Source organism: Diadema antillarum, unplaced genomic scaffold, assembly GCF_040938485.1.
Source record: "Diadema antillarum isolate AM-2024a unplaced genomic scaffold, OU_Dant_1.0 seq00000014_RagTag, whole genome shotgun sequence".
In the NCBI taxonomy this organism is placed as follows: domain Eukaryota; kingdom Metazoa; phylum Echinodermata; class Echinoidea; order Diadematoida; family Diadematidae; genus Diadema; species Diadema antillarum.
In genome coordinates this window covers 88,335-102,425 of record NW_027271134.1, presented here as the reverse complement: position 1 = coordinate 102,425, position 14,091 = coordinate 88,335, and the positions used below count along the sequence as shown (strand labels likewise).

At 38.0% G+C, this 14,091-nt stretch overlaps 1 protein-coding gene across 1 annotated transcript; it reads left to right on the top strand.

Moving 5' to 3' along the window:
- Nucleotides 1-6,027: 6,027 nt before the first annotated feature.
- Nucleotides 6,028-9,063, top strand: LOC139725056 (14 kDa phosphohistidine phosphatase-like). Its single transcript, XM_071636144.1, has 3 exons — nucleotides 6,028-6,309; nucleotides 7,109-7,233; nucleotides 8,702-9,063. Exons 1-3 carry the CDS (start codon nucleotides 6,177-6,179, stop codon nucleotides 8,795-8,797), a joined length of 354 nt encoding a protein of 117 aa, XP_071492245.1. The 5' UTR covers nucleotides 6,028-6,176; the 3' UTR covers nucleotides 8,798-9,063.
- The last annotated feature ends 5,028 nt before the right edge of the window (nucleotides 9,064-14,091 follow it).

Below are 14,091 nucleotides of genomic sequence, written 5' to 3'. Positions count from 1 at the left end.
TCGAATATTAATGCAACATGGAAAATTATTAAAGAGGTCCTAGGTAAAAAGCCTGATTCTCCGCCAACGGATGATATCACATTAAACGGTATTAAAATAAATGATCCTAATATGTATGCTAATTCATTTAACTCATTTTTCGTCAATATCGGTCCGGAACTTGCTACTAAAATTAGCAATACTTCTGCTCATTTTACAGATTATCTTTTTGACCAAAATCAAGAGTCTATTTATTTTTACCCAACAAGTCCCAGTGAAATCATTAGTATCACTAAATCTTTAAATAGCTCTAAATCTTGTGGTTCTGATAAAATAAGTATGATGTTATTGAAAGAAATAGTTTATCCACTCGCAGAACCGTTAAGTTATATATTTAATCTTTCTTTATCACAAGGTATTTTCCCTGACCTGCTGAAAATAGCGAAAGTTAATCCTGTACATAAAAAAGATGATCCTCATGAAATTAGCAATTATCGTCCTATTTCTTTATTGCCTAGTATATCCAAAATCTTAGAAAAAAATTGTTTATAATAGACTTCTTAAATTTATTAATAAGTATGATTTACTTATTCCCAATCAATATGGTTTCAGAAAAAATTATTCAACTGATTTAGCACTAATACAAATTTATGACAAAATTACGAGTGCTTTTGCAAACAAAGAACATGTTGCAGGTATATTTTGCAATTTGAGTAAAGCATTCGATACTCTTGATCATTCTATTTTACTCACCAAACTTAGTCATTACGGTATTCGAGGACAAGCACTTTTATGGCTTAAAGATTATCTAGCTAATAGAAGACAATATGTTATTTTTAATGGTTGTGAATCTGACCCCCTTTTAATTAAATGTGGTGTTCCTCAAGGCTCAATTCTAGGCCCATTATTATTCCTTCTTTATGTTAATGATATCATAAATACATCCTCTCTTCTCTCTTTTGTTCTATTTGCTGATGATACGAATATATTTTATTCTCATAAAGATCTTAAGATTTTAAATGACACTTTAAATATTGAAATTAGTAAAGTATCAAATTGGTTTAAGTCTAACAAACTTTCTTTGAATATAAAAAAGACTCATTTTATTCATTTCAAACTTCATTCTCATAATGAAGATACGTTGATACATATTAACATTGATGATATCCCATTAGAAAAGAAAATGAATTCAAAATTTCTAGGAGTATATATAGATGAAAGTTTGACTTGGAATGAGCATTTACATTATGTTACAACGTGTATTTCTAGAAATATAGGGATAATTTCCAAGCTGAAGTTCTTTCTTCCTCGTTCAACTTTATTTCTATTATATAATTCCTTAATTCTCCCATATATAAGTTATTGCAATGTTGTATGGGGTACTTGCGGCTCTACCAAAATAAATTCTATATTTAAATTACAAAAGAAAGTTATACGTATTTGTACAGGATCGCATTTTCTGGCTCATACAGATTCTTTATTTCATGAGCTTAAAACATTGAAGGTTTTTGATTTGAATATTATTCAAGTAGCAGTAATTATGTTCAAATATATACATCATCAACTTCCATCATCGTTTGATAACATGTTTAGGTTCAATACTTCTGTCCATTCGTACCCTACTCGTATATGTAGAAATTTCCACCTTTTGAATCCCAAATTATTAGTGACACACAAATCTATAAGACATTCGGGTCCGGATATTTGGAATAATCTCCCGGATAATATAAAGTCTTGTTCAAGTATTTATTCTTTGAAAGCTTCACTTAAACGATATTTGATACAATTATATTCTCCAAACCAATTGAGCTAACAAATATTTATAGTATAGATTGTCATCTTATTGTCAATCTCAATTTTCTTCCTACAACTGCATCTTGCACTCTCACCTGCAACTGCACTGCACTCACCTGATCACCTTCCTCCAAGAGAGTTATGTCGTTGGATAGTCATTTTATGAGGCCTCCATCCATTTCAAGCTTAATCGCTTATGATGGTGGTCTCCTGCATTCAATTATCTCTGTTGTTTACTGAAAAATACTGTATATTTTATTTTATGTTTCTGTGTATCTACGTTGCTCAATGCAATCACCTATGTGAATCTATTTATGTACTGTTATCGATTTATTTCACTGCACTTGTTATTCTTTGTCTTTGTACTTTTTGAAGTTTGCATTCAAATTGCATCTGATTGAATGCAGAAATAAAAGCAAACAAACAAACAAACAAAATATTTTCCCCGCAAGTCAACCCACAAGGCGTCCTCAGACACGGTGTGACAAGGCCTTGTGAGCATGCTCAAAATTTGTTCAGGGTGAGTCGAGGAGGTTTGCCTGCAGAAGTACACGCAGAAAACTGGTATAAGCTAGGAGGCCCTTAGCAGCACCTCGCAGGCAACTCCCACGCAGGTACTTCACACTCCCCGTATATGTCGCTCGTAAACTGAAAACGGATCTGTGTCGAAGCTCTCACGCAGGTTACACGGAATACACGCAAGTAGCAGGTAAGTAACACGCGTCACACCTGTCACACCTTTCTGGGCAAACTACGCGGGCTTGTTGCGAGTGGGGATTTTCCAGCACGTAGGACAATTTTTGCGGGCACACAAAGATTTGGGCGAGTTTTGCATGCGTCTTACCTGTTGGACCCTTGCTAATTACGTTCTACTTGCGTGCATTCCGTGTGACCCGAGTGTCAACTGGGTGAAATAATCCCTCTGAAGGAATTTGATATGGCTGAAGTCCCATCGAATGTCATCTTGGCCGCAGTCGACTCTCAACTAACCAGCAGAAAGGCAGTATCTAACCCTCAGCATGCACGCAATTTGCTCGTATAGTTCGCTCCACGCCCGCAGAACTTACCAGCTACACGGATATTGGCAGTTTCGACATCGTTCCTTGCCAAACAACAAACAAACAAAACACCCGTATTATGCTCGTAGAATAACCGCAGATGACACGCGCTTCCGGCGCCTAAGCATCGATCCACGGGCAACTTTTTACGTACTTCAAGCGGGTCAACTGCCTGTGACTTGTTCTGCATGGACCTCTGCGGTCAATCCCCGCGACTCATCCGAAAAAAAAAAAAAAAAGTTTTGGTCGTGCTCAAAATTTGGCCGCGGGTAAATCGGACTTGGGAACGCATCTTCCTATACGGCCCTTCTACTGGTGTTCTGCGTGGATATCTGCACCTTTCCGGCAAGCCTTGCTTGTGACTTGCGGGGAATAATTTTTGCTACCCGGAGGTTCCCGCAGATGGCCTGCACAGTGACAGTAGGTATACCTGGCACGTAGTCGCCCGTAGTTACGCACGCAAGTCCAATTTACCCGCAGTCTGAATTTTGAGCTTGCTCAAAACTTTTTCCGGGTGACTCACAGGGATTGCCAGCAGAGGTCCACACAGAACACCAGGAGACCAGTAGGCCTTATAGTTGCCGCAATTCACAGGCAGTTAACCCGCTTGCATGTTGAGGGTCAGATACTGGGCCTTTCTGCTGGTTAGCTGAGAGTCGGCTGCGGCCAGGATCAAGACATTCTCCTGGACCTCTACCAAATTAATATTCCTTCAGAGGAATTATTCCTGCACTGAGTTGTCAGCCCCCACGCGCCTGACACGCAGGTCACACAGAATAACCGCAAGTATCGTAGAACTGTAGCACGCGTCCAGCAAGTACTGTACTATCATGCAAAACTCGCCCAAATCCTTGTCCGCCCTCAGAAATAACATTGTCCGGTATGCTGGAAAATCCCCACACGCAACAAGCCCGCGTAGCTTGCCCGGAAAGGCAGTAGGCCCATGACAGGGCCTAAACATGGATGTGGGTAAAAAGGATTTGCGTGCGCACTTCCGGGCGACTACGGGTGAGATACGTGCTAGGTACTGTCATGTGCGGGCTATCTGCGGGATTTCCGGATAGCAAAAATTGCTAAAAATAAACAGGGAGTTCCATAACCTCTTGACTGTGAACAACATTGCTGAACTCAATCGCACTTGTGAAAATCATTGCTGGTCTGCTTTTCAGACATCGTTGCTTTTCTGTGTTATAATAAGTTTATAGTTTTAAAGGCGTTTTCATCCAATGGAACTTTAGTAGACCTGGGCCCTGTTTTATGAAGAGTTATAATTGATTATATAGTTGATTGCTATCATAAGTCTATGGCAGCCTGTGTGGCAATGGAATTTATAATCGATTGTATCTTTTGATAAAACGGGGCCCTACTACGCGAACTCACGATGACGCCCCATGTAACAATAATATTTTAAGGGGAAAAAATGGCGCGATATATACGGTTGGGTTCATTGTGCTTTATTTCGGCTTACGTTTGTGATTGATGCAACCATTTAGTGTAAAGGGAACAAAGTATGATATAAGTATGAGAGAAATACGAGTTGATTAACATAAACATTCCGTCTAATTAAGTGCTTTTGAGAGTTCTCAATCAGCGGAAATGAAACACAAGCACTCTGATAATGTAGTTGTATTTTACGTTCGCTCTATTTTGTAAGCAACTTTACCCATGAATATCATAGTTGTTTTACACATTAAAGGAAATCCAGTCCAAATATAAGTTAGTCTGATAAAAAAACCCCAGTAAAATCTTAAGAATTCAACTGTAAAAATGTTATTACGACTGAAATCAGATGAAAAATACCGAAGTTATGATATTTTGAAGTTTTGCATATTTCTGCAAAACAGTTCTTGTACAGTGAATATGAATATGCAAATGAGTGAGCTAACCATGTCATACCCTTACGATTTTCCATTGATTGTATATACAAAAAAAAAATGACGATAATTCAATGTTTCTGTCGTTGAAGTCTGAAACATGATGTTATTCCTGGTTGAATAACTTCAGAATAGTGATCAGTTAGATATACGAGGATTTGAGCCTCGGGCATAATTGCGTTTGAATGAAAATGAAAATGGGAAATTTCAAAATTTTATGTATAAACTATATAGTGCTCACTTTGCCATTAACTTGTATATAAATGGACTGTTAAAGAACTGTTTCCCCCAAAATAGCGAAACTTCAAAATGTCATAACTTCCTTATTTTTCGTCCGATTTCGATCAAAAATATACCGTTACAGTTGCAGGCCTAGTAATTTACTCTTTCTTATCAGATTAACTTATATTTGGACGGGATTTCCCCTTTAATTGCAGGCATTCACATATGTATTCGTGGGAGAAGGGGCGCAGTGAGTAAGACTCAGCGAAGTAACCCGCGGAATTTTAGTAGATCAACAAATCAGGGGCCCGTTGCATAAAAGTTACTATGGTCTCTTTGCCATCCAATGGTAACTTCCATGGAATTCTTGATTTTGATTGGCTGCTGAGTATTGTTACCATGGTAGTTACCACTGGATGGCAAAGTTACCGCAATTGTAACTTTGCCATCCAATGGTAACTTCCATGGAATTCTTGATTTTAATTGGCTGTTGAGTATTGTTGCCATTGTAGTCTTGATTTTGATTGGCTGTTGAGTATTGTTGCCATGGTAGTTACCATTGGATGGCAACGGGCCCCAGAATTCAAACCGATGTTTCCCATTTCTACAGTAGGACCTAAATTGTAATTGAATAACGAATTTTTTTTTTTTTTTTTACTTTTCATTTCTGAAAAGACAGTGGCATGAAAAAAAAGTGGTAGTGACTTCTAATTTGAGGGTCATTTGAGCTCTCCTATCTTCTTTGCCAGTCATGGCTGACGTGAATCATTTCTATCTACAATGTATGTAGGTCGCTTCTACAACCAGTATGCAGACTTCGCATCATTCTCCCACGTCACTCAATCCTGCGGTGACTTTGTTTTTAGTTTTGTACATTTAGAATCAAAGAGTAGGATTCTATACTCCCTAGTTTTTTCAAAGGCCTTCGCGCTGTCTCTAGACAGCTGCCTATATACAGCTGGCTGTCGTTGGCGGCGGGTAGTAATGAACACAGGTGGTATCGACCCTCTGTTTGTTCCTCTTTTGCGGAGGGCCTTTTACGGAGGCTATCTCCGTCAAGCCATGCTTGGCACGCACACTGGTCTGCTATAGAATAATTCCTTAGTCCCGTACACATTGTTGCACGTTGTGATCAAAGAGTATAGAAGCTGTCGACAGCTGGAGATATATCACCTCCTTTGCAGACGTTTAGAGCAACTTGTGTAGTACCTAGTACGTAGTAGCGAGAGAGGACAAGAAACGCATAATCATGTCGGTACTGGAAAGTGTTGACGACGTAGATATTGATCAATCAGGAAAGTTCAAGTACATTTTGATTCAGCTCAAATCAGGAGACAAGAAAAAGTACATCGTGCGAGGATACGGGCGATGTGGTTATCACGGTAAGATGTAAGGGAACCCTAGCCCGACCAGATCAGACGCTGTTGTTGGTGTAAATACGCTGTGCGAATACAGCCTGTCGTTACCACTTACACTTAACTACAGCGACTGGCCTGGGCCAGTTATGTATAGTTTGTACAGTTCAGGGAACCCGTACTTATTATTAATCATACTGAGAGCATCCGCAAGCAATCTTGAGCATCCTTTGTCCAACAAATTATTACAATTAGCATACTTAGGATAGCCGAATATGTAAGTCTATTGAAACTACGACCAGCAGCCCCATTACGCTATGCGTATGGGGCTGCTTAGCCCCGGAGACTGCGGCGCTGGTCGTAGTCAGTGTTAAGTCTGTAACTGTGTGTGTGTCAGTTGTAAATTCTCAGAGTCAGATGTCTTGCATGTTAGCATTCATATGATACAAGAATTCAGCTGTAATTAGTATGTGTGGTGAATTCAATTACCTGGTATTCACATGCTAAGAAAAATTAGTCTAAACTAGTAAAGTGAACACATGAAAATAGATTTAATGTTCATACATTACAACATACAAGCATGCAGAAGCATATTATCTTTCACTGACAATGTCAGTGTCAGTGATATAACGATTTCTTAGTCTAGCTAGGAAACAAAATTTAAATGTGATTGTGTGTAATTGTGTACTGTATTTCACTCAAGTTACATCATCCCAGACAGAATATGATGCAATACACTCTTGACTCTCAAACTGTCAAAGATCAATATTGAATAGTATTTCAAATTCCAGTCTAAAGCTAATTATCTAAGATCTTTCTCACACAGCGGACATATTTGATGAAGTCACCCCTGCCCTGGAAAAAGGAGGTATTACCTGTAGCTGTCCAGGTGGAGGGAGAATTGAACACAATAATGCAGCTAAGACCATTCTGGTCTATGGTTATTCCATGGTAAGTTTGTAGCTGTCTAGCTACGCTACATATTGGTTTGCAGAGGAAATAAGGACTGAACGTTATTTTTGTACATCACACCTGACACTTCAGGGGTGTATCCAGGATTTTTTCTGGGGGGGTCGTAATCAAAATTTTTGGACCTTTGCCTTTGCGAGGGAGCGGAGCGACCGAGTGGGGGGAGGGTGTGGGAGGGGGGTGTCCCCCCTCCCACGGTAGGGAGTTTTTGAATTTTGTATCTTAAAATGGGGCCATTTGGTGCATACAAAAGTGACTTTTTCGGCATGGCAGTGCGGCTTAGAAATAAGGTAAATTATGGCATATTAAAACTAAGTTACGAAATTTACGAGGTTTTTGACAATTTGCTGGAACACCGGTCACTTTTTTTCCCTGTTGTAGGCCTATATAGAGTAAAAAGCCCTCAAAAAACAAAAATGTCTTTTATACAAAAAGTGGACCTTTTGAAAATTTGGGGGGGTCGTACGACCCTCCCGACCCCCCCTTACATACACCCATGCACTTTATCAAATAATGTCATACCTCGGGCTACTTTACATGGTCAAAACAATTGTTTTTTGTGTTGTATTTTTTTTTTTTTTTTTTTTGCATAAGAATTCAGCTGTACATCACAGTAGTATTAGCTTTAGAAGTAATGATGGCAACTCTTCATTTGCCTCACAGGTTTGTTCACCAGACACTGTTGAAAACAAATTGAGGTTGACTCAACTAGCTTCTCTACTAATATCCTAGTAGAAGAAACTACTGTAACCATAGTAGAGATTGAATCAATAACAGTGTTACGATCTAACAAAGAAATAGCAATTAAAGATATCATTTTAAGCACAGGTGGAATGTCAATAACATTGATATATCTCGCAAAGCTAAGAGGAATACAATGACAGCACATAGAACTTAGAAAAGAAGAAAGCAATCACAACCAGGCAGTGATGCTGCTGGACAGGTGACGGGGAAATGCGCAGTTGAACCACAGTGATTGTTGTCTATTTACATGTGCGCCAGACCTTGTAATCAGTACCTATTGAAAAATCACATCAAAATATGTACATAATACAGTTGCCTGCAAACATCAAAGCATTCTGGTTCCATTTTTAGTAATGTCTACATCTCCATTGTTTTGAAAGGAAGCAGTGCATCCCCAACATATTTTCTGTTTACTATATTTTTTAAACACAGAGGGGAAAAAGATATTGCATGAAGTATTACAAATATTAACTAACCTGGACTTTATTCTCTAGAGGAACCCTAATGATTTCAGTAGAGCAATTGCAGTGAAATATTATACCATCACTTATGATGAAAAGCAAGATTACTCATGATTACATGATGTTTATGGATGTAACACTAAATTCTATCTGGGGATGGATTAGACAAGCAGTCAAGTGTGGTAATGTACAAACTGTATGTTCAATGGTGGTTGTAAAGTTCTTGTATTTGTTTCCTTCCACAGGGCTTCGGACAAGCTGATCACAGAATCACCGTCGAGATCCTAAAAAAGAGATTTCCACACTATTCAAAGATAAGCTATTCCAATGAGGGCTACTGACGAACATGGGGGAAGGTGAAGTGCATGACTCTACAACAACAAGCAGTGCCATGTTGTTGATGACAGCTACATGCATGCTGAGTTTACCAATCGAACCATATAAGAAACACGATTGCTGCTGAAAACAGCATGTTATTACGTATGAGGTCAAAGCAGTCCTGAAGTTGTATGATATATGGCTCTGGTGCATTGTCTCATATCTACGGTCAAGAGCTCTGCAGCAAATGGTGTTATATCTTATATTAATGTTAAAGGTCCTGTTTACCTTTGGGAGCGATGATTTCAAAAATGTTCACGATATCACATTTGATGCAGATATGTGCAGGTCTGTTGTGTCACAAAACATCCTACAATATAAAATTTTGCAATAAAGCCTACAATATAAGGAGATGTCAGTATTTTCTTTTCATTTAACCGTAACTGCAGACGGTTTAGTTTGGAAACACTCTTATTATAACTATTGTTCAAATTTTTTGCATTTAACATCGATTATACAGATTCAAATTTTTACAGTGGTTGTTTCTATTCCTGACTCACCTTTTAGAACTATCTTAAAGCACTAATGCTGGGTGTTTGTTTCATCTGCAAATGGTAAATTATGCCTTTAAAAGGTGCTCTCAACTGATGAGCTTGTACATGCTCAGCTGTCATTAAAGGGGAAGCAGCAAAGACAATCACTGAAGGCACATTGCCAGTCTCAGTTAACTTAATGTTTATATACATTTAATCTTGACCGTACCTTTAAAAAAAATTAAATAGTAGAAATGCTTACAAATACAGCTGCTGGTACATTGTGTCTGTTCCTGAGCGGTTGCATAGTGATCAACTGTGGGGACGATATGCTGTGCACTGTGAACTTATTACAGCCCAGCAAATGCTCATTAATTTGCTTTCCTGCGTGTTCATGCAGTATATATTATGCATGCATATTATTGCAACAAATTGTTCAACAGTGGTAATTTGAAGAATACATTTGTACAACAAAAAAAGAAAGAAAGAAAGGAGGTGAAAAGTTAATTACACCCAAGATACATACCTATAAACATGTGTGGTAGATGAAATCATATGCAACCAGGGAATGATTTTCCTGGTATTGCATTGCAATTCGCTCTGCATTCTTATACTACTGCTACCCAAACTAACTTTTGTGTAGCTGTTTTCTTCCATAGAAGTGTACAAAATACCATTTAAAATATTATTCATCAGCTGAAATTGCTAATCAAATTTGAGTTGGAAAATTATTCCCTGGCAACAATGATGACAATTACAAGAAAAAAAAAAAGATGGTGTGTTACCGAGTCCACAGTCTGTTTAATTCATCCTTAAAGTTATTCTATGTATCATGTAGCAGATACATGTATATGTCAATGCTTACTGAAGATTTACTTAGAAGAACTAATCATGGTGAAAAAAACAGATCAGATCAGCTTACTGTAAAACCTGAAACATTGGCAGCATGAATTCAGATAGAGGCAACAGCCTTCTTCCAGCATGAAAATTGTGTCAAGTACCACTGACATTCAGTGCTTTTGTGAATCTTTGCTCCTCACAAAATTTGTGAAAGTTTGAGCTGTACACAAATCTGCCTATCACATTTAGGCTTTGTAACTGTAAAGTTGCCATTGAATGTTCCAGAGACCTAAAGAAAGGAAATATCAACTTTTCTGCAATACATCTCATTTGAATGCAGGCATTTAGTGCAAAATTTTGTTTGTTTGTTTTTAAAAATCTAATATCTTGCTTTCTCATGGCTGTGCAAATTACTTTTGATGAGACTTATGTTCTTTTCAGTGCGTGCAGTTTTGAAGTTACCAGAGACTCCAACTCTCCCGTTTTCGACGGGAGATCTCCCGCCGAAAACCCATTTTTGCAAAATCTCCCGTTCTCCTGTTTGAGATTTAACTTCTCCCGCCCTGGCTCTTTGTCTCCCATTGGAAAGGATTTCTTACTTATTCCTATCGTGTGTTGAAAAAATAAGCCTTAGATAGCACAAGAGAGCATGTAGAACCCTAGGAACTAAGCGCTTCAGTTGGAGTTGGAGTCTCCCGTTTGCTAGGGGTTTCAGACGGGAGAATCTCCAGATCAGAAGGTGCTTTGGGTTGGAGTCTCTGAGTTACTGAAGTCACGCATTGAGAAGGGTTGTATGAGGTAGAGAGGTCTGTGGTGACACCATGTGTACTCAAGAAGTTCTTGAAAGGACTGCTGTTTGGAGAAAGAAGACACCAGAAAGAGGAGAGGGAAGTAACATAAAGGAGGAGTGTAAAGAAGGCAAATAGTTACAGGGGAAGGTAGTTGTGAGCTGGAAGTATTGTGCTTGTACACTGTACATTATTTGAATAAAAATTGTTTTGGTATTTCTAGTTTCCCTGAGTCATAAGTCAGTACATTGTGTTGTGCATAATTATATCAACTGTGATATCAGATACACATGTCATTTTGAGCTCAATTGAGACAGTCAAGTGAGCTCATACATTATTTGTTTGTTTGTTTGTTTGTTTGTTTGTTTTTTTTTTTTTTTTTGTAAATCATGTATTGGGCATTATCTGCCATCTGATATCCCAAATCTTCAATTGAAAATAATGGATTTTAGATTTATTTCATTTCCATCAGCAACAATTTTTTTTTTCTCACAGGCATTTATAAAAGAATGATATGCAAAAACCAACCAAACGATCTGAAAATCAAATACATATAATTGGTACAATGTAGTTATAAACTTTAGTACAAGTTTATAATTTTGATGGAAATAAAGGGATCCACAAAATAGCTTTCCTTGCAAATCAGGAACCCCTCACAGGGGAATATAAAATAGATATAAAGCTTAATTGACTAACATATGAATATATAAACAAAACAATAGAAAAAGTCATGAAAGTGAAAGTATATGTATATATATATATATAATATACATGTATTTATATATATATATATATATATATATGTATATGTATATATATGTATATATATATATATATATATATATATATATATATATATATATACATATACATGCATACATACAGAGCGTATAAAAAAGGTAATCCAACTTTGGAGGGCTACTGTTTCTTGATTGTCGGCTATGAGGGTCACAATGTTGATTGTGAGGAAAGGAACTCTTCCTCTTTCCACTGATATCTAATTGTGTTGACAACTGTCATGCATGACTGAGCACATGAACTTTAAAGACAACAATGACAAATTGCACTTTTTCCAAGTTTGCAAGTTATTGTGAAGGAATAATGCATGTCTCGCTGCATGTATGAGATTTGTCAATGAAAGTTGCCAAAAACCACTTTCATTGACAGATCTCATCCATGCAGTGAGACATGCATTATTCGCAATAACACGCAAACTTGGAAAAAGTGCAATTTGTCATTGTTGTCTTTAAAGTTCATTTGCTCAGTAATGCATGACAATTATCAACATAATTAGATATCAATGGGATGGAAAGAGGAAGAGTTCCCATTTCCTCACACCCAACATTGCGCTCTCCATAGCTGACAATTATAAAATACTGGTAGCAGCATTCCAAAGTTGGATTACATTTTTTTTTAAAGAGATGTAGGGCCTAGAGATCAGTGACTACCATCGAATATTGTGATAAACAGGCACATTTGGAGGCTTTGCAAGGAGGGGGGGGGGGGGGTAGCTGTTCTTTCGCCTATGCTGGATGGGGAATGAAAATTTTGTTGGCATTGGGCCTAAGTACAGATATTTAATTAGGACCTACACAGGGCAACCATCGAATAGATGGATTCTGGCATTTAACAAAGCGACCACTTTGGCTACCTCATTTAACTTGATTCGCTTGGTGAGGAGTTTCGGTCGAGTTCGAATAAAGACAAAACACTCCAAAAGACATTCACTCAACAGAGTTACTGTCCTACTTGTCTATGGAGCAAAGTTCGCAAAACGAATCATTTATTGCGTTCATCACTCCCGAAGTAGTTCAACATAAGTCGTACATCTGTCGAAGCACAGAAGACGAATCGAAGATGTACAGTAGAAAGACAGGACAATAGGGCAGTAGATAAAAATCATACAATTGGAGGCTTTGAACTGTCTAATTTGCATGGATATGACGAATTTCGAAAAGTACGAGATTCGAGCCTGGTGATCTTATCACGCTGGCGTTCGATGAACATACTGACCAGCTTGGCTTTCTGGCTGGCTTTCCAAGCCAAAGATATTGCAAAAAGTAACTTAGTTCCCACGCCAAGGCCACCAGCAGAAGTTGGGTTCAAACAATAGGGGACTACACGATTTAAAAGGGGTCTTTGTTGTGTGCTTGGGAAGTCAAGTTCATGACTAAGATAGGGTCCAAGCGTCCAACTCCTATACAGATAAAAAGGGAGAGACATAAGAATTAACAATACGGCCTTCTAGGGGCAGTGCTGCAAGCTGCATATAAAACATCGAGTTGCAGGTAGACAGGTGTATGTAAGATACTTGTGTATGTAATTTAGTATACCAGCTATGTACAAAATTGTCACCATGTGAGTTATATCATAGTACACAAGTTACATTCAGAGTACATCTGAGCAATATGTACACGAGAAATAACGCTGAAACAGAGTGAGAACTCTTATGTATTTTCACTGCATAGGCCCTACTGCTGCAGTGGCAACCACGAAAGAAGAATTAGGGCTTGATTTAGAAATTGGAGGCATCTGCTTTTGTACTTCAAATCCTACCATTCATTGTATTGAGCATAATGTGTACATAAAGTCTTTGCTTCGAAGTGGAATAGCGCCCTCATAATTTGCGGCCTACCTATCGGCTCCAGAGGGGTGCCCACTACTGGGTTGTGTAACACATGCGCACATGCAGAGCAATTGACGCATTCACCACAATGCTATCACATAACCGAATTGAAAGCCAAATAGTTTATGTTTAACACCTTACTTAGCCTTTAACACTTAACATTATCTAACGAAGTAAGCATAAGTATTATCTCATCTCCTTCTCTTTCAATCTAAGGAAAGGATACGATCTGTTCAATTCATTGGGTCCACTGAAATGTTTCTCTCGTCAGTGTCTTCTTGACAAATGTCTGCCATATCAAATCTTATTCTTTTGTCGTTTACTTCCAAATTAACTACAGGCTTGAGTGTCAATGCCTGAGTGTGTTAAATTCATTCAGGTGCAATTCCACATTGTGTTGAGTTTGGGGTTTGTAGAATAAACCCAAATAATCAGATTCAGAGGTTTCATAAAGAATGAGACCAAGGAGAAAAACTAGTTATAGTATTTTAGTTTCACGCCTCAGAAATAGTTATGTCATATAGCATCCA